Here is a 22,362-nt window from a genome sequence, read left to right on the forward strand (position 1 = left end):
CTTAGGGCCTTTGAGCAAGGTGCTTTGATCTTCAACACTGAACCAAATCAAACAAAAAACGTTAGAGTCAAGCTTTCGCTTTTATTTTATTATGGTGACTCGTTCTCTAATTGTGGCTTGCAACGGGCATAATTACCTCCAACTCAAAGAAGACTTTAAATGGAAATATTAGAAAATAATTGCCAGCAAACCTCTCTCGCTTTAACATGTTTCTTATACATGGGCAAAAAGGTCGCTATCCACAAATTAGGTTTCCTTCGGCATCCTCTTCACCGGGAAATTCCTTATTCAAAACCCAATCCGCCTTTACAGATTTTCAAGATTATGAAATTATGGCCGGAATTTGCCATGAATAGATGGTATAGGTTGAGAATTTTTAGTGTTTACGCAGAAGTAGGTACAATGAATATGAAGTTAGTAATAAAATTATAAAATGGAAATTTGCGATCGTTCCACTGGTTGGAATTGATTATCACTGATGGATGGAGCACAAAATAAAGCGGATAATTGAAGAAATTAAGCAAAAATGAGATTTAGATTTGAAATGTGGTTCAAAGTCAACGCATGGAATAAATCGATAAAAAAATTGTCCATTTTTAGGCAAAGTGACTGCAAAATCATATTCTGCAGGTACCTAAGTGCGCCTGCTTGTTTCTTTCTTTTCCATGCCTGGCGAGAGTAATTGTAAAGGCAGTCCCTGCCTCACTGGATTCACATTTTAAGGCTAAATCTAATTTTTGTCTTAATTTCTTTAATTATCTGCTTTATTTTGTGGTAATCAAAAATAATTATAAATTAAACGCTGAAAACTCCAAACTCAAACTATTTATCGCAAAAAATAAATCTATTCAATTATGAATAGAAGGTATTAATGAAATCTTTGGATCCGATAAATGCGATCTCTAAGCCCGTACACGTATGGAATTTGTATTCCTATGGGAGCTTTAGATAAAGCTGGATTAGAAACGAGAAACTTGACTGTGAGTCGAGTGTATCGCCAAATAGTCGTTCCTGCTTCAAATTATGATCACAATAAAGATATAAGTCAAGCTGCCAGAGCACGTAAATCTGTTTTGCACCTATACCAATGTAAAATGAAAATTTTACTTTCGTCTCAACTCTAACTAAAAATTACAATAAAAAGTTGCTTTGGCTACTAAAATTAGGAATTGCGACCACTGTACACCACTGCTCTCATTTATTTCATCAATTTACACTGATCATACAGGGTGAGTTTTTTATGAAGAGCAAGCGGACCTCGGAAATTATCAATGGCAAAATTGCTTAAACGCTTAGTAAAATGGCAGACACCGGTGTCTGTTTCAAGTATGCTTCATAAGGCCTCAACAGGCACCATAGTTTGCTAATATTTTGTTGTGTCAAGCCACAACGATTCAAATCCCAAGAGTAAGAGTCGTTGTGGTGTCTGCCCTGGTCTTGGCAAAGGCGGCATTATACCTGGCTGAAGCTAAAAATTATCGTACGAATTTATTTTAATGGTGCTTTTATAACCATTACAGCCCTGCAATTACTGTAATTTTTCTTATTTATTTCAAAGTACCATAACAGGCACTGGAGCTAAAAATTACAGAAAATTCAAACGTGTGGTTTCCTATCGCTCAAACCCGTATCCGCTTGACTGAAAGTGTCTGCTTAGGGTGTCTGCCATGACTCTCGGGTTGAAATAGAACTCTGTTTCAGTAGTTGGAACAACGCTAAATGTGTTAAATGGAGAAAGAATGAAATAATATATCTCCTTTTAAACTTTACGGGTGACTGAATATAAATTTCGAAAAAACGAACTTTGTCTATATCCTTTAACCTTCATAGCTATTAGGTGTACAACTTTGCTTCCGCCGTTTTTGAATAGATGTATGTAGCGGTAAGTAATGATCGAAATAAATAACCCCATGTGGGCATGCAGGAGCCTTGGGCACCTGTTAACATAACCTCATAAAAATATTAGTCTATTTGTGTCTTCATCATAAAGTTATTCGCAATTGAAAATGTCAGTGTACGAGCCAAATTCTCGTCATTTGCGGGAGGTTTTACTTTTCTGCTTCAATATGAAGAAATCTGCTGCTGAGGCTCATCGAATGCTCTCAGATACTTATGGGGAAGCCACTATTAGTGAAAGGACATGTCGTGAGTGGTTTCAGCGCTTCAAGAACGGTGATTTTCACGTCGAAGACCAACATAGCGGTGGAAGAAAGAAGGTTTTCCAAGATGCGAACTTGGAAGCATTACTTGACGAAGACTCGTGTCAAAGTCAACAAGAATTGGCACAATCATTGGGAGTGACTCAACAAACAATCTCAAAACGCCTCAAAGACATGGGAATGATTCAGAAGCAAGGATATTGGGTGCCGTACGAGTTGAAACCAAGAGATATTGACAGGCGTCTGTTCGCTTGTGAACAGTTGCTTGCAAGGCAAAGACGGAAGGGATTTCTGCATCGTATTGTGACTGGGGACGAGAAATGGGTTCATTACGATAATCCCAAACGCAAAAAGACTTGGGGATATCCCGGCCATGCTTCCACGTCGACGGCCAAACCGTCTATTCATGGTTCCAAAATCATGCTCTGTATTTGGTGGGATCAACTCGGCGTAATATATTATGAGCTGTTACAACCAACTGAAACAATCACAGGTGCTCTTTATCGAACCCAATTAATGCGTTTGAGCCGAGCATTGAAAAAGAAACGGCTGCAATACAACGAGAGACATGATAAAGTGATTTTGCAGCACGATAATGCTCGACCCCATGTTGCGCAAGTGGTCAAGAAATACTTGGAAACATTGAAATGGGAAGTCCTACCCCACCCGCCATATTCTCCTGACCTAGCTCCTTCTGATTATCACTTGTTTCGATCCATGGCACATGGGCTAGCTGACCAACACTTCCGGTCTTATGAAGAAGTAAGAAATTGGATAGAATCGTGGATCGCTTCAAAAGATGTCCAATTTTTTCAACACGGGATTCGTATGCTGCCCGAAAGATGGGAGAAAGTAGTGGCCAGCGATGGACAATACTTTGGATCCTAAAGGTATAATTAGTTTTTTACAATAAAATCGCGAAATTCGGAAAAAAAACGGCGGAAGCAAAGTTGTACACCTAATATGTTGTTATCAGTTTGAAAGAAATCGTGTAAAAATTACGGTTGAAGAAAATTTTGACCTTAACAACAACATACGCTGATCAAATTGGTTCAGAGAATTATCATTTTTCATATACGCCATAAGCTTGCTAAGTTTATGCTCTATCTGAATAATAATGATTGGCAAAATCAATCAATCGGGATAGTTCATGATGCATCTGCTATTCTTTGAACATTTTGGCAAATTTGTAAGTTTGATAGTTTCCGAGATTCCTTCACTAACCATTAAAAAATTACCCTGTACGGACTGGCCCAAATGCAACAGTGACCAGTGGGATCTTAGAAGCCATAAAAATGCAGTTTTGATCTTAGGAAAATTCTCGGTTATTCCTGAAATATCTAAAATAATATATAATTTTGCAAAACGGATTTTATTAAAATCAAGCTACGCTCGAAAAGATGTAAAAAAATTATTAACATTTTGTCAATGGTACTTTTAGTCTTCTATAAAATGGTAGAACCTCGGTTGTCCGTGCTTCCATTTTCCGGTTGCCTCGATTATTCGTGCAAGCACGTAATATCAAGTATCCGTCCATTCAGTCGGTTTTGTCTCTTAGTTATCCGAGTTTTTTCAATTCAATGTCAAAACTAATGAAGATACAGGCGAAGAAGCGAATGATAAAGAAGTTTCAAAGTTTTCTAATTATCCTGTGGCTCTTTCCACCCCATTAGACCGGACATTTGGGGCTCAAATATAATTAAATTTAATATATTTTGACTGCACGCATCCAACATCAGCTACGTTTTCTGAAATACGAACACGTATTATTTTAACAAATCTGGTTTCTGTCGAGTCTCCCGAAGATCCATCAGTTTCCCTTTTCCGGAGCAATGTGCAAGAAAGAGACAGATAGTTGAATTTGTTTAAATGATTTTTATCACGTGTTTCACTTCAGGTTAGTTCAGGTTAGAGTCATCTTCAGGAGAATCAATAGATGCCAAAATTGGGACTTTTCTTAATCACAAAACTGCATTTTATTAAAGAGACAATTGTGTAACTTTGCCACAGTTTAGTCGACTGTGTACCTCTTATGGTTTCTGAAATCCGAATTTCCAAACTCGAAAATGGGACATCCCATTGGTATAACCGTTATTGTTTATCACGCTACCTTTGACAAAATATCCCAAAATAAATAAAAAAATATTCCTCTTCTGTCAGCCTGTAAAAGATATTCCAAGACATGTCTGGGTAGAGTCGGCGGTCAGTAGTGATATTTTCTTGAAATGTTCAACAAAGCACTGTTATTTTAGTGGGTCGATTGAAACCTGAAATTTGAGTTTTTTTCAAAATTAAAAATTTCTCCGCAGTTCCGAAACTTTCTCCTTGCAAAAAAACGACACCATCAAATGTTCTAAAATAGACAATAAATTTTATTTACCAAACATCGGTTTGCGGATCAAAAATTCCCTAAAAGCGAAATAAAAAATGCTGGTAAATTGCAGTGTAATTTACAGTCAAATGGTCAATATCAGTCAAACCAGAAGCAGCAACTCTATAGCAATGGCAAGCTCGTGTTTAATTTGGGGACTGAACATAACAGTATTTAGTTTCATGTCTGCATGGCTTCTGATTATTTCACTAATAATTTCCACGCAGCTGGTAACTTGAAACTCATTGAACCAATTAACTGAATTCGATAATATTGCGCATTTCCGATAATTAAAAATTGATCTACATTATAATGGTAATTGATATATTATTTATATTATTAAGATCGGTAGCAATAGATGCATAAAATAGAGTTTGCGAGTCCCAGTTTAAAGTTACAGTAATTGCGAAACTTCAAATGTCAGAAGTTAATTGGAGACGATTTAACTTTGAAGTTGGTCGAAAAATGCAAATTTCATTATGAAGTTCATTATCGGATTTGTTCAGGGCTGAGATCAAAGCATTATTTTGCTTTGCCGACTAAAGGGAAAAAAACGACATGCAACATGCATTTTCAGCTAATCAGCCATAACACACCCAAAAGGAAAGATTGCTTTGAAGATTACGAGTACATCTGCGAAGCATTAATTACATACCTGTTTGTTTCATTTATCGAAGCATTGTTAAATCTGAATCGTATGCCCAAGACAAACATCATTTGCTGCATATCACCGGAAAACAATTTTAATTGAAATCACCAAGAACGAGCTCCGAAATCGGCACATACTGCATAAAATGTAAATTTACTTGTACCGAAGACTTCAATATTTACCGGTGCAAATCCACCCTCTCGACCGAGAAACAGCCCTGTTGCCTTAATGGCTTTAATGAAAGGTCTTGAAATACATTATTACGAGATCCCTATCAATAGTCAATTTCGGCATTCGCTAAGGTATTTTTTTAATCTAACACATGAGAATCCGGTAGGCAAACCTCTATTTTAATTTAAAACCCATAGGCTGAAGGGGATTCCTGTGAAATGCCTTCAAGGGAAAAACTTTACAAACCATTTCTAAAAGTAAAAGTATAGTAACGGTTTCATTCACCGCGAGCCCAATATTGTTTCAGTAAAATGAGCTATTGAAGGATTTCTCAATCGAAATTCAACGAATAGAGCGCCATAGTTCCATTGAAAATTTTAACCAATCTTTGGTCGTTGCTTTAGATTGTTTCTAAACTTTTAGATTGGAACAATGAATAATTAATCATTCCCTCTCCCCCCACAAGAAACGCTTCAGCGTCGCAGTTGTTCTAGTCCCGGACAGGTAGCTAGAATTTTTCTATCAATCACTTCGACAAATAAACATATTTAGGGTTTAAATGTTTCAAATAAAACCGGGATATTGACCCGTGGGGGGCGGCCATGCCATCGGGATTAAGTGCCACCCAGAGGAAAATGACAAACAAAAATCTGAAATCGGGATGCACACAGAGTTAAGGATAATTCCTTGTATTTCTACACGATTTATCTTCGGCACATGAAGGAGATAAGTTCGTAATTCGGATTTCAAAATGGCAAACACAGGGGTAAGGCATTTTGGCCTTATAGGCATATAATGCGTGACTATAAAAAAAAATCTCATAATAAGCGGTGAACCGTAACCGTGGAGCGTTGATTAAGCCATTTGCTATTCGCCATGCCTTTGATATGAAGCATTTTTGAATCTGAATCGTATGCCCAAAACAAACATCATTTACTGCAAATCACGGGAAAACAATTTTAATTAAAATCAGCAAGAACGAGCTCCGAAATTGGTACATAAGCATAAAATGTAAATTCGCTTTTACCGGAGACCTCTATGTTTACCGGTACAAATCCAAGCTTCTCGACCGAGAAATAGCCCTGTTACCTTAATGAAAGTTCTGGGAACACGTTATTACGAAATTTCTAGCAATATTTAATTTTTTCATCCATTAGGACTTTTTCCAAATATAATGTACGTTACCCCGGTAGGCAAACGTTTAATTCAATTTAAAACCCACAGGCTAAAGGAAATTACCGTGAAATGCCTTCAGCGGAAAGAACTACACAAACCATTTCGAAAAGTAAAACTGTAGCGGCGAATTCATCCACCAATGTTACTTCAGCAAAATGAGCTACTGGAGAATTTCTCAATCGAAACTCGATGATCAAAGCATCACGGCGCTTTCAAAAGTCTTAACTAGTTTTTGATCGCCGCTCTAGATTGTTTTAAAACTAGTATATTGCAATCATTAATAACTGATCATTCCTTTTCCCTCTGTCCCAATATTATGGGCACCGCAGCAGCGGCCTGTGGGGGCGGCATTAATATTGGGACCGAGTGCCGCCCTGAGGAAAGTAACGAGCAAAAATCGCAAAATCCGGCCGTACACCAAATTGAAAAAAATTTCTCGCATTTCAACGGGATTTATTTTCGATGCACGGAGGGGATAAGTGTAAAATTCGAGTTTCAAAACTGCAAATACAGGTGTAAAATATTTTGGCTTTGCGGGCGTATAACGGGCGTTCGTGAAAAAAATCTCGTTGTAGGCGGCGAACCGTAAACGTGGCACGTTGATTAAGCCATTTGCCGTCAGACATTTGACTGACAAACCGATAGAAGATGAATTTATCAAAGACGTGCCTCTGATATTTCAACACTTACTTGAGGTTTCTTACCATTACCCTTTATAAAAAGTGTCTCTTTACACGTAGCAGAACCGCTCTTTTTGAGCTTATTAGATATATGATAGCATAATAGACGCAGATCGTGTTAGGTTTAATAGAATATTTAACGAAAATCTGGTTTTAACAAAGTTTTCAGGGAAACTTCACTTAAAATTAATTTCTCAAACAGCCGCTATATCGAAGACGTCCTTAGGCACCTACTCAAATATCGTTTGCATGTTTGTTTTTAATTAAACATTAAAATTACCTTTAATGAGATAATTACCAGGTTACTGAATTTTCACTTGAGAAAGGCCTATATAAACTATCAACAATTGAAACGTTAAAAGCTGGTGATTGCGGTTAACCACATCATTCGTCATTCAATGGAAAGAAGTAAGAAGAAACAGATGATTTTCTTATTTTGGCGTTTTCGCATAAAATGAATTAAGTCGAGTAACAAAACTTTGTGTGATGTTTCATTTTGGTGTAGCCAACCAGAGTACATAATTGTGTTTTTGATTCTTTAAATGAGAATGTAACATGAAAATAATGTCAATTAATTTCTTTTGAGGTCAAGGGAAACAGCAATGGACATCATTTAGCTTAGCTGTAAAACTAATAATTAGACGAGCATTTCGAAAAATTTCGGAAAAGGCTGCCGCATTTTTTAAAAATTGCATCGATTGTGTGGTTTAGATTCGAATAGCTCCTTTATTTGAGTCGTAGGACGCATAGCAAAATATGTCCGAAAAGATCATATCCTGGACTTTCCAGAAATACTTTCTAGGATTATTCTTCGCGTATTAAGAAAATCATTGTGCCATACATATTCCTGAATCAAAGGAGGAAGAACATAGTCCGACCCTAAAACAGGGTCAGCTATTTAAGTTCTTCCGCCTATCGTCCTCTATCGTCGTAGTTGAATCGCAAGAGATCAGAAATATTTTCCAAAGGTACTCAGTACATCGAGTCTTTCTGCAAAGTGGTCCCCCTGTCCTTCACGTTTTTTTCCAGATATTTTTATACATTCGCAAACACGCTATCAAGAGAAGCTGCTTTTAAAGAAGAGGATTTCGTATTCTCGAGCAGAAAGAGGCTGAATATGATACTGTAGCAGAAAGGGAGTCTAAAGGCGAAGTTACACTAGTTGAAGCTTATGTTTGTAATGTGCTACAGCAAATTGGAAAATCAAGGAACTAAATAGCTCGTTTGTTTGTCCACACGTGTTAAATGTTTTTATGGGGTAAATGATTTACTTTAAAAAAATTGTATTAGTAGGATATGCGCACTTTACTAAACTGACTAGCTTCACTTGCTTAATTGCGTTGTAGTAGCTGAAACAAGGGCAGGAGGAACCTGCTTGCTCAAGTAAATAGAAATTAATTATGCACTTAACTATCACTACTAAATTTAGAACTTGTGCAAGTATTAAATCAAGTTGTTTACATTCCTGAATTTTATTTCCTTCCCCCTTATCTCGGGGTTAAGAGGAGTTAAGGATTAAGATCGTGGTTAAGGACATGGTTAAGATCGCCAAATCAGTGATGACAACATCTCTATGGGGACTCTAAAATCAAGTCTGCTAATTATGATGGAGCTATAATGGGAAATCTACAGAAATTAATTCGACTTTGTATCGCGTTTCTCATCTGCAACTTCACCAAAAAAAAAATCGGTTTTGTCTCTAACATTTGTATGTCGACTTGATTGGACATAAAAACATTTATATTAGAAAATTCAGAAATACGCTATGAGGACTCTTAACTATAATGGGGCTAAAGAGTTTTAAATAGTGGATTTTTGTGTGTTTCATTAAATAAATCTGGAAATCTGTCAAACTCCGAAAAAGCACCTCTATAGTATAAAATGCGTGAATGTGAACAGTATTAATGATTGTTGTAGCTTCCGTGGCCTATAAAATCAATGAACCTGTCGAATTTAATTGGCCGATGTGATAAATGCATTTTAAGTAAATTTTAACGAGTTAATTAATAAATTTTCTTTTCTTTAAATTTTAAGCAGCAAAAATAAGCTCTATAATAATCCGAGCTTTTTGACATGGATCGCCTCAGAAAGCGTTTGTTTGAAAGCAATTAAAAGGGCAAATAATAAGTGTTGATATAAACTGCCTTTAATAAATCGACACCGAGACGGAAATTTAATTTGTAAACACGAAGATTTAATTAGACCATTTCTCCTTTTCTTGACGATTTCTTTCGTTCAGATACCTATAAACATATTCCGCGAAGAATTTGTTTTTGTGTTTACTTGAGAAACTGCCGGATCAACAACAAAGTTCCAACTGAATTTGCAAGATGAAGGCTTAAAAAGTTCACCTAAAACCGATGCATACAAACAAAACTTTAAGCAATATATAAAGTGCAATTAGCTCTTTCTTGCTGTAAATCCGGGAGTGTAATATTGGGTTCTGTATTCAGGGCAACGTTATCAAATAATCTTCTCGATTATATATTTAAGTTAAGGGTTCCGTTTTCCAATTAACCCGTTCAAATATTTTTAAATTTGCTTTGCCGGCAAATCGATTTTTGTAACTCGCTTTACTGGAAAAAAAGCGCTTCCCTATTTTATCCAAAAGCAGTTACTGTTGCAGTTGAAAATTACGACCAGAGAATAACATATTTGGATACAGTGAGAGAAAAATCATTCCGGGATTTGTTTTCTGCAAATAACAAAACACTTGATTTTCCTTTATTTATTTAAAACCTCTTAAAATCATTTGTTTACATTACTGTACTCATTACAGGTAATCGAAAGCTTAATGGTTCGATTGAACTGATTGCGAAGACAAAAGCTAACCTTGTCACATTAATCAAAATCATAGCGAAACAAGGATAAACATTTTGTTAAATAAGACCTAGCAGGGCCTTTAATTGTTATTAATCCTTTAGCGTAGTTTCCTGCACAAAACGAAACAGTTTCTGTGAAGTTTGATATACCCGTAACGTTAAAATCAGCCTTTAGCAATCAGTTTATTAATGCCCACGTTAATTAAAATATTAATTTTACTTGCCGTTGTCATTCTGTTTTGAAGTCCTCGATGACTTTTGAATTACCAAACCAAACGAAGTAAAAGTAAATAAATTCCGGAGTTTCCCTATATTACCTGATGTTCTAAACCATTTTACATCCTTTGTTATGAATATACTGAGTGCCTTTTCTTAATGTAGAGTGGGGTAATTTAGAAAAAGGGGAAGAAGATATTGTGCGCAATGTGCTCGAGGGTAGCAAAATGACGGACCAGACCCTAATGCCTAATGGTTAGTCTTAATCGATGAAGGGTTTTTTTTTTGAGAGGAAAAAACATTCTGGAACATCGTGAATATAATATCGATTCAGCATTACTATAATGTTAGTGCGTATATCAATTAAAATAGGAGCCCCGATTTTCTAAATTTAAGGTTCAATTGTTTAAATTCGACATAAATTAAAACTTCCGAATTAAACCGTCCCAAAGTTTCGGCTAAACGAATAGAACTTTAAATTGAACGATAAATTAATTTTAGTATTGAAAAATTAATTCAATCTGAAAGCCATGTTGTTTATGAAAGGGAGATGAGTTACATTAATCAACTCTTAAACTCTTAAGTTTCTAAGTGCTCCAAGACTGTTCTTCAGCCATTGCGCTTGAGCACTATTTCAAACGTTCCTTTGATTACACTTTCAGGGCTAATTTAACATAAACGTGGGCCAATTCTGATTTTGGCTGATGCCAGATATTTGTTGTTAATCCATAAAACTGCAATTTAAGCCACTATAAACTTCAATACAGCGATTGAGTGATCTAAAACAATATTAAGCAATATTCATATAACATCTCTAAACAAACATTCAAAAGAAGAGCGACAGATATGACCATTATCAACGAAACACCAGTATGAGCACAAATCATGCTGGAAAATGGTATTTAAGTAGTGGACCATAAGGTTACGAACACAAACATATACTGTCTGCCACATGTTAATAAGTATGGATTATATGGGGATTTTCTTATTTATTGATCTAGATTACCGTACTTAACCTTGATAGGCGATGAGAGAGCGATGAGGAGAAACGATGAGCAGAAGCGATAAGACCAAGCAAATCATGTGGCTGTATATAATCCTTTATATCATCATCTGAGATGTAAAACCATGTAGGTTTAATTTTGATAAATTCTTAGGAACAACACATTTCTTCCGTAAATGTAACTGCAAATTTACCTTGTTATAGTAAGGTTAATACCTATTTCATATGAATGTAAAACAGAGTGGTCCCATTTGGTTCTCAACGCGGAAATCTCGAAAGCTAGTGGAGGTACTAATTCGGTTAAATGGGCGTTATGTTAATTTCAATTTTCACTTAAGGAAATACAATTACTCCCGAAAATGTTCATTTCGGGACTCGAAAAATGAACCTTCTTCCTTTCTAAAATGCTTAGATTTATCCTTAGAGTACCCAAAATTATCATATCTTGATGACGTTACAGTAAAATTAGGTCAGTTTTCTCATGTAATTTAATAAGCAGAATATTGTCATCTTGGCTTTCAAAATTTTTCGAAAAATTGAAATTTCAAATTTGATTTTGTCCCAATGCCAAAGCAGATAAAAGGCCCACTTAACCCAAATGAAGTGTAATTTAAATTATACAATAATGAATAATGGGCAAGACCTTATTGGAAAAAAAAAATTGATAACGGTATTAGACAACCGAAACTTTGTATGTTGGGAAAAGTATTTGCGTGTAAGATTTCGTAGAAAAAGGGCCTTAAGCAAATGTCCTCAATTTTCGTGTTGCCACTAATTTAATTCAGAATATAAAATAATATATATATATATATATATATATTTGCAATTTGTTCTGGATATCTCTGAATCTACTGGAAATTTTTAAATATTACAAAAGCAAAATATTTTTCTCATAAAAGCATAATTTTACCCTTAATCAATTCGCTATCTAATGGATTTCATTACAACTCCGATTATTTTTATGATATATGGTTTTACACCCCATCTGTATGATACAAGATTTCTTACACTATACTTAGTATGAGCAATCATGTGTATTTTACTAATTTTAAATCACTCTCAACTGTTAAAAATGTGTGATTCTGGCTCCTGATGATCCAAGAAAACATTTGCCTAAACGAATTTCATGAAGCTGAAAAAGGAAACCTAAGATAACCTAAAAAAAGAATATTTAAGACGATAAGGAAGAACAATAATTTTAAAAAATCCCATACAACGCATACAGATCTATACGACACTACGGTTAGATGTTATAAAAATAAAAACAACCATCATTACAGAGACACTGAAGAACCAGCACTTCTAAATATAACTTTATCTGAAGAAATTCAATTTTGAGTGGATGTGCTAGTATTGTATACAGGGTGTGCCAACGAAAACTCGAGCTGTTGCAATCGCTCAGAGGTCGCCAGCTGGAATTTTACGTCCCTGATGGGTTTTTGTTGGGACAACCTATAAGTGGACATGCAAGAAAACATTAAAAACGAGGAATTGTAATTATGCAATGTCATCTCTGGCACCATACATGCTTGCAATGGTGCTGGTGCCTTAACCATTCACCATTTTCGGCCCTGTGCAAGATATGCAAGATGGCACCCGAAGAAAAATGAGTAGGTATATGTACAGTCACATTAGTTACACCAAATCAAAACCATTTATGAAGAGCAGATAAATATACTTTACATTGGAGTTTTAGTTGGAACTATAAAAATTTGCTGCACGATGAGAAGCTATTCTATTACAATTAGCCAGATAACACATATATTATAAAACATCTAACAGCTAACACTCAAGGGGTTTGTAGGATTATTTTACTTCCTTAAATTAGAGCAAGCTCAAAAATAATGAAGCGTTCGGCTTCAAATCTCCATATGTATACAGGGTGTCAAACTGACAAACAAGTCTGCAAACCCAGAAACTCTAGTGCTTCTAAATTGTAACATTTGGATGTTCCCAGAATTTTTGACACCCTGTATAAAGGAACACCAAGGTACCTACCCACCTTAAACACCAAATCACTAAATATGTACAAAAGTTTTGCTCTTAGTATTTCAGGATCGCAGTGACCAAAAGTAGCTGACTTAAGTCCTGACTTACTTAGCACGCAAATTAATGCACCAATTTAGATGGTGCTTTGAAATGTTCGAAATATTTAATTTTGTATATTATGTACAAAGCTGAGAATAGTATACTTATCTGCTCTTTTGATTATCAATACTTGACATGACTGGCAGACCGCGAACTCACCATGTGATAATCATCTATTTTGCTGATAGACCGCAAGAAGATGTTGATGGACACTATAGCGGGACCATCTGTGATAAAACAAAACATTACTCGTTAGGTACTGTTAATGTTTATCAGTCCGGACTTTTCATAGAAAACTTTACAATATTGAAAGGAGTGAGGCCATAACAAAGATGCTCGTGTAATGAGGGTGTCGTCGATGAGACTGAGGGATGAACGAACGTATGAGTGAGAGTATCTGAGCTATGGACTAAGGGTTGTGATTTTATATTTCCAGAATAAGTCACACAGAGGCGTCGGGCTCCGGCCGTGCCAATCACGTCTTCCATTGATCATGCAAGCATGGCCAGGCCTCACGGTTACGCCCATATACGAAGCCCTTTTCTATCTGATCCTTTGCAGTGTTTCTCGTTTTAACCTGAATATAGTCAAGTGACTACAAATATTATTATTAACAGGATATCGACAGGATTTGGCAGCATGAAAGGCTGCTCCAAGCTTTTCTCATATCTGACGTCATTCAGATGGAGAACGGTGAATACAAATGCCATATAAAATGTATTGCTTGCCTCGAATACTAATGTGGACTATAACAGGGGCTGGATGTAAGCTTCCTGCTCAAAATATTTATATAAATCTGCGCTCTATTATTAATCATGTCAAAACTAACTTTGTGTTGAGTCGAAAGGCTTGACTATGTTCAGTTCGTACATTAAATTGATTTTGATAAATTTTAAAGTGAAGAGAAATCACAACTGACTCTACTGCATTCAACCAAAATATTCCGTCAGACACTCGTGCCAGCCACAACTATACCTAAACTAAACACAGTTTGGGCGTTTTCTCAAGGGTCATGTGAACTAGCACATCCAACTCACGTAAAATATAAGAATCCGCATGTGTTGAAAAAATCTTAAATGTGCTGGCCAAAGAACACACAGGCAGGAACGACATAACACAGACTTATCATAAGCACAGCTTAGTTTCGGTAAGTTGACAACTGACACGAGACTCTTTTAGTTATTTTTGGCAAGCTTGAAATGTGGAGGATTAGCCAAGAAATGCGATTACCGAAAATAACTAAAAACGTAAAACTGAAATGTGCTAAGAATCAGTTGTGGAAGAAGAGAATATAATGCGTAAAAACATGTCAAGAACCGGTAAAAATGGTCATCAGCAATTTATCGAACTAGACTACCATCCACAACTACACAATTAGAGATAGTCAGTCCCTTGTCTGAATCACTGGGCACTTACCATGGTTACGTCATCTATCTTTGAGATACTTCTGACAAATATGTTGACACGAACCACAGCCGGGCCATCTTCAGATTAAAAAAAAAAAGAAAACGGAAACAATTATTAACTTAGTCACGCGGAAGCTCTTTGGTATGATTGATTGAACACTATCAACTATGAGCTCATATATTTATTTAAAGATAAGTAAACCTTTTGCTTGCATTCACCAGTACCCGCAGGGAATGAGAATATCATAATAACCACCACTGCACAACTTTCAACCGTGGAATGATAATATTAGACTTTAATATTGTGTCATAACAATTTAATATTTATGCCATCCTCTATCGTTTTCATTATATAAGTTTTTAAGTTTAATATGATATGTCCCCTTCTCGTTACATCATCGAGGTAGCATCGGATGGCTTTTGTGTTTTGAGGTAAAAATGGCAAGATCTTATTCGGAGTGATTCGATTAGCATGTTCTCTGCTGTATTATATAAACCATCTATATTTAAATACAATTTACAGTGCGACATCCAATGCAAAATGCACCTTGTAAATGGTGTGAAAAAATAAACCCGAATTAAGCTGAAAAGGGGAAGGTTCGATTTCAAACTAATAACAGTGACGTAGCTTTAAGTAACAGACCGAAACAAACTTGGAATAACCTGAATTAACCTAAAAAAAGAGAAGAATTTCAAAGCGCAGAAAGTAAACCAGAGAGAAGTGCGACAAAGGTGAAAAATTGAAAAATAATTTTAAATTGCGCTACTCGTATTTTCCTTATTATTTCTTATCGCTTTTGGAGGTAAAGTATAATTCAGTTGTGTACCATTAATTAAGGGACACCCTGTGTAGTCTAATACTAAGTTAGAACTTTTATGGCTCACATGTGCAACTAATTTTGTTGGCCTTCGATTATAATGTGGGAAACAATGAAAGTGCATTTCATCATATACCGGAAGTTGTAAAATATTATTTAGAAAGAAATCTACAAACAAATGTCCGGAAAAGTTTCGTTACCGAATTATATGTTGTTAAAGTTTGGCAATGATTCTTAATCTTTTCTTTACGGTGCCTCGAGTTTTGCAAAATATTTAGTTTATCTTTGGACTGGCCATATTTTCATATGCTTTCAGCCATAAAATGCTAAGCTGGGACCTCAAAACGGATACATGGGGGGCAGAGCCAAAAAATAACTAAAACCCTGTAGATTTTCAGGAAAATTTAAGTTCTATATACCCTTAAGAGCACTGCATTTATGCCAAAATTTGAACAAAATATTTTATAAACCAGGAGCTGTACAGAAAAGATTTCGAACCATGTTTCTAACTTTAGCACCCTGTATTTTTAGTATATATTTAGAGTTTTTTTCATATGTTTGCACGTAAAAACAGCCTTAGAATTCTCTGAACAATAATATTTTCGAACCCTCTTATATTTCATAAGGCGTTTCTCTTCTCTAGTTATTCAGGGCATTAAAGTATTTCATGTCGAAATATGAAATAAATTCCTCAAATGCCTTTTAAACTTAAATATCAACTCCGATCTTAACAAAGCTGGTAAATATATCATAATGGAGAACCTAAGCTATTTTCTTTCGTTATATCTCAAAATAGTCCGTATCGTCTGAATCCTCATCCCCTAAGAGAGGAAAATTCGTTTTTGCCTGCCGAAAATACACCTAACTGAATTTTTAGCGGTTATTATTGAGTTATTCTCTTTTCAATTCCACATCTGGCTTCGTCTCGTTCCGTAATACCGTAGAGCCTCCGCAATGTGTTTTTTTCAATACCCGATCTGGTCTTCTCTTGTGACTTTGAAAGGCACCGGCACCAAAAATACTAGAACCTAGAGAACCTAACGTTGTTTTCCAGCCATAAGAACCTGTATACATATTTCGAGTTGGCAGAAACAGTGTAATATGTCTAACATCCATATAAAGGTTTTTATGGGGCAAACATTGCCTACCCCCTCAATAGAACAGCATTCCCAGCAATCAAACGCGACTATTCTGCAAACTGCTACCCTACAAGCTAATTGGGGTGAAAACGTCCCTCGTCTGAGAGTACCCCTCTCTTGGCATAGTCCCCTGATGCACTATGATATTAAAATCGTAAGAAGTGTTCAAAAATTGTGGCAAAATTGAATAAAATGCCTATAAATAAGAACTATTAAATTTCCAATTTAATCTTTTTACACATCAATGCTCTCATCAAAAAAGCCAAGTATGATACAATGAAAGCAAAAATCCATGTTTCAGCTTTAATCAATTTTCTTTCTGTGAACTTCGAAATTAAAAAATCGGTTGCTGAGCATTTCTCATAACGACAAAGCTTTCAATACTCCTTTTCAGAGCTTTTAATTTCGCATCGATGTGCATGTCGACTAAACTTTATTAATATCAAACATGCGTCGTCCAAGTCGATACTTATAGACCCTCGAAATTTCAATGACAGTGCCTTTTATGAACGAGATGACAACTGAAATAACTTTTAAATTCGAAAGTAATAATAAGGAGTGCGAAACCTAAAACCTGCCATTGACATTGTCTTATATCTTGAACTTGAACCCGATAGCTTTTGCCCCAGTTTTTTCTTTCAACGACGTAAAATTTCATCTTTTTTCAAGTATCTTGAAGATCGTAATCGAATTTTTACCCAGTATAGTATATGCCAGGTGTATTTTTAAAAACTTGCCACCACTAGATTTCTAGAAGTGCAAACTAAAGTTAAAAATGCTGACACACGTCGGCCTTAGAATGGAAAGGGAAGACGAAAAATGAAAAACTTCTCACCCCTGATCGACAAATCGCAAGAGTGACAACCCCTTCGTTTTTTTTTTAATGCGGAACATGGGTCCAGCGACATATCATTTCACAGGTCTTCAAATTCTCTAAACAATCGTGCCAAAATTTTATTTGTTTTATTTAAATTTAGTAAAAAAATGGGTAGTTTCGTAAAGTTATTAAAAGAAGAACAAACAAAAATGGATACTCAATGTTGAATGGGGATTTATTACATTTCCAATAGGATGGAGCCTCTCCACATTATGTTTTACCGGTACGCCAGTTTCTTAATAGATGGATTGGTAGAAAAGGTACCATTGAGTGGCCAGTTAGATCTCCTGACCTTACACCTTTCGACTTCTTCCTTTGAGGATACCTTAAAAGCGTGATTTGTGCAACTTTTATAGAGGATCTTCAAGTATTATATTAAGAATTATAGAAGCTTGCCGTCTCATTCCACAACAGATGTTTGCAGAAATGCGACGAGAGTTTGAAGACCGTGTTATTGCATGGAGAATAATGGAATGCATTTCGAACATTTCTTGAAAAATTAAAAGTTAGAAAAAAATTTGGAGAAAAAAACCAAAATGTTGTACGGTTTTTTACAGAATTTGAAAACGTTGACAATTACGTGTCACTTGAGCCTATTTTGGAAAAACTAAGGGGTTGCCACCACTGCGATATAGTCGATCGGGGGTGGGATTTTTTTCAATTCGTCGTCTTCCCCCTCCATTCTAAAGTCGACGTGTCTAAATATTCTTACCTTTAGTTTACACTTCTAAAAATCTGAGGGATGGAAAGTTTTAAAAATGGATTCAGTATAGGAAGAGATATACATATATATAGTATATGTATAAAACACATAGAATAGAGGGATAATAATTTAGTTAGGAAATGGAAGATATAGCTGAAATAAGGATTTTTCACCTTAAACCAAAGTTATGTATCCTTTAGGGCCGATAACTTTAATCAAGCTAGTTTCCATAGAGGCTCAGGTTCTATTTCAACTTTTCTATGAAACTTATCTTGCACGTAAAATTGGCGGCACAATATTAATTTATCCCTTAAAGCGAGACCAAGAATGTTTCATTTTCTGCACGTAGCAAATTGAGCATCATATTTTCAACACTCTATTTCGCATATTATATGTAATTGATTTGCTATTGCAAAATCAATGCCAAATATCACTCACAATTGAAGTTTACTACTAATTCGACCCTGTGGTGAATCTAGGGGCGGAGTTACCGGGTTACAAAACCCTCCCTCAGAAATGGGGTGCGAATGGTTAAATGCTTTGACATTAATTAACATCTATGACAATTAGAAATTTAGTGAGTAAATTAATCCAAACTTGTAAACAACTGTTTAGTAGATGGCAATAGTAGGCAAGCGACCCTTGCCGTTATCGAAGGTTCAACAAAGTCCAACTTTTAAGTTTGAACTGCCTTAACTTAGAAAAAAAGACACCTATGATAATGGAGTTTGTCTGGAAATATGAATAAGGTATAGGAAAGGGGAAATATATTTGAACTGGCTAAGAAGGTTTTAGTGGCATCGTATTTTAAAGTTAAATCAGAAAATCCTTGATATAAGCGAATAACATATGGCGAAATACAGGGTGTTTCTCACACGCTTAGGTCTGCAAATGCATTGTTTCTTAGATATACATATATGTTAGCATCAATATTTGATAACAATTTCGCTGTTTTCTTTACTGATCCATGAGATTTGGGGGATACTTATTTCAAATTTTCAAGCTTGGGATGATATCTGCTTTTTGGAATTTCGCTTTATGTTAAAAGTGGGAAAAATAACTGGAATTTTACTTTAAATATAGGATCGAAAGTTCAACCGTTCAAAATAAGGATGGTGATGGGATAGGGATCTTGCAAACGATAAGAGATATACGATGTTGGTTGATTGGAGAGAAAGTTCAGAGAGAAAGATTGGAGAGAATTTAGTCAGCTCCTTTAAAGAGCATTCTTTACAAAAATGCATAATCTTCTTTGAAATAGGCCTTCACTAAGGGTATTTGAAATCGAACTTTTTTAAAATAATCCCCCCTTTTTGCAGCTTTCAGGATAATATTTGGCCAAAATTCCTACAAAAATTTGCCCTTTTTGCTGGGTGACATAAAAAAATCTATACCCTGGTAGTTTGGCACGTCCCAATCAATCGAATAAAAACAACAAAGCTTTGAAAGGAAAATAGAAATCCGCAACAGGACAGCTAGACATCGATTGAACCGATGTACCCCTTAAAGGAAACAATTTTGTTTGAGAAATAAAACCGAACCCATTTTCTCTAAACCTGTATCAAGAAAAAACCTCTCATATACATTTCAGACCAGATTGTCTATATCTAAAGCAAAGGGAATGGCTTTTAAAACGTCTGTCTATATACATATCTGACGCCGAGGCCGCTCCCTCAGGATCGGTGGTGGTTATTTTTAGGCAATTTTTAAAACCTCCATTAAGTTGCCTTGCTAAGTTAAAAAGGACGATTAAAAGCCTGCAAGGGGAAATGTTATCATTTGGGTTTTTCGCCTGAGAGGAGGAAAGTTATTACTGCCTTGCATTGCACACCGGGAAATGGTTTGTTGACCTAATTTCTCCTATGTAAACACGCCATGTTTAGTCCTTTTTAAGCTTCCAGGAAATAAGGGTAAGCAATTACAAAACCAACATTTTAGATGGAATTTGATAAACTTTTAATTCTGTTTATTTCAGTCAAACAGGTTTAACGTTTTGAATTCCCTGACGCATGAAAGATCAATAAACAAATTCAAAATTTTCATTGGTCATAAAAGTTGAATGAGCAATTTCAGCAAATTGACGAAAAAAGTATATTTAGAGAAATATATCTCAAACATGTCAGGCAAGAAAATTAAACGTCATATCATTAAAATAAAATTATTTGTTTGGCAAAAAGCCGAACCTATAACAGGGCCTGTTATTGAAAAGTGGAGGGCTTTAATATATTTTTTATCGTAAAGCATTAATTTAGAGTGTAACGGTCTCCGTCATTTCTCTTTGAGAGCACCCAGTCTTTGATACTTCTTCTATGTATTAATTATAGAAAAAAAAGTGTCCCCGCCGAGCTGTCGAAAGTATACTTCATAAAGGCGGGCAAAAATACTGCGCCTTGACAAATAATGAGTAAAATGTTTGTTGATTTATTATTTAATCATATTGTAACACAGGCCATAAATAAATAGGAAAGTGCTTTAAAATAATTTTCCGAAGAGTTAGGTGGTCTCCAGTTTTCCACTTTTCTTTCCAAATTCTTCGCAAAAGTTCCCAAAATTCTGCCCAAAAAACCACTATACGAAATTAAAACAGGCAATAATTTAAACGTTACCCACGAAGTTTCAGGTGAAAAATTGAAAATTAGATTTCTCTGAACGATGACGCAAGTATATTGCTACAGGAGCAGAAAGCATCATAATGTTTTTTGCAGAAATTTCTTCAATGCCTAATTTCAGCAAGGAATGCTCAAGCCATTGCTTTTCATAGATAACAACGTGTCTAGATGTAAGTTCTCGATTTTTTCCTCATAAAAATAAATTTAAACGAATTTCTTAAGTACTCTGAAAATCTCTTTGTATTTCCTTCAAATTGATTCCTCAAGGCGTTGAATTCCTTAAGATTTTCTAAGTTTTCCTACGAATCTTTTTATTTCTCAAATACTGCAATGTGAGAGCAAAACATATTGATTACAAATAATTAACAAAATTTCAACTTAGGATTTTTCAATGCATATTTCAATATTTCTAAAAACTATTGGCTATCTAAAACCTTTTTTCTCAGAACTTCCTATAATAGTTCGAATTTAGTAAGATAAAATTTCATTTTATCTCAAGAAAGTCTTGATTTCAATAATCAGTTATTCTCTTTTCGATACGTCCCGACTTGCACAGAATAGGACTGCAAAATTAAAATTTATGAGCTATCGATAATCATAATAATCAATTGCGTATTGCATATATATTTTTTTTGCAAAATTCAATATGAGTTTTCGATGTCCGTAAAAATCATAACACTAGTAATTACCTTTATCTTGACTTTTTTAGCCTTTTCGATAGAACCCTGATTATTTCTTATTACTGATTTTTAATTGAAAATTATATTCTATAGACCTCTGTTTTTGTTGGTTTTAAATGCATGAATTTCAAATTACAGAGAACATTTATACAGTTTAATATCCAATAAGCCATCACACATATCATAATGCTTTGAGACCCAGCAACTTCGAAATTATTACTTCCATTTATATTTTTTCTTGTTCTTGACAATGAAATAAATCAAGGGCGCTCTTGTTTTTATTATAGTTAAATGCAAAATTTTCTACAAATCATAGGTGTTCACAAGCAGTGTTGCAAATTAAAAAAAAAATTGTATAATGCAATATTTCAGTAACATTTTCGATAAGAACTATGTGCAAGGAACTTCTTAGGTTGATTTGAATAGACTGGTTATCCCCACGATTAACAAACCGAGATTTTAAAAAAATTAAAAATTTGCAAAAACGTGGCGACGTCACTAGTGAAATAATGTGAAATCGTACACATTTCTCGATTCGCAATGAATGGGACATCAGCTACCTCTGTGAGGTTGTCCAGGGATTGACATATTTCAGTTTTTCATGAACGTTTTGAAGAAGTTTAATTTTAAAATAAGTGTGGTATGTAACGTTTGAATTGTTGCTTGGTGCATTTAACTCCATTAACATAAGTAGTACTTTTCAACGGTGTCATTTCACGAAATTGAAGTACTTTTTAATTTAAGTGAAGTAAATTCGAACGTTAATTTCTGCGTATTACCATGTAATTAGGCATC

At 35.2% G+C, this 22,362-nt stretch overlaps 1 protein-coding gene across 7 annotated transcripts in view; it reads right to left on the minus strand.

Moving 5' to 3' along the window:
• Positions 1 to 22,362, minus strand: part of GluClalpha (glycine receptor alpha 1) — a 38,042-nt gene that overhangs the window by 9,198 nt on the left and 6,482 nt on the right. For 2 of the 7 annotated variants that reach the window (XM_066391487.1, XM_066391490.1), the window contains exon 3: positions 13,495 to 13,562. The exons of 3 other annotated variants lie outside the window; for them this stretch is intronic. In XM_066391487.1, the coding sequence (XP_066247584.1) occupies positions 13,495 to 13,562 (68 nt within the window). Of the gene's footprint in view, positions 1 to 13,494; positions 13,563 to 14,751; positions 14,820 to 22,362 lie in introns of all 7 variants that reach the window. 2 more of the 7 variants (XM_066391485.1, XM_066391488.1) reach the window with 1 other exon arrangement.

Source organism: Euwallacea similis, chromosome 6 (assembly GCF_039881205.1).
Source record: "Euwallacea similis isolate ESF13 chromosome 6, ESF131.1, whole genome shotgun sequence".
Taxonomy (NCBI): Eukaryota; Metazoa; Arthropoda; class Insecta; order Coleoptera; family Curculionidae; genus Euwallacea; species Euwallacea similis.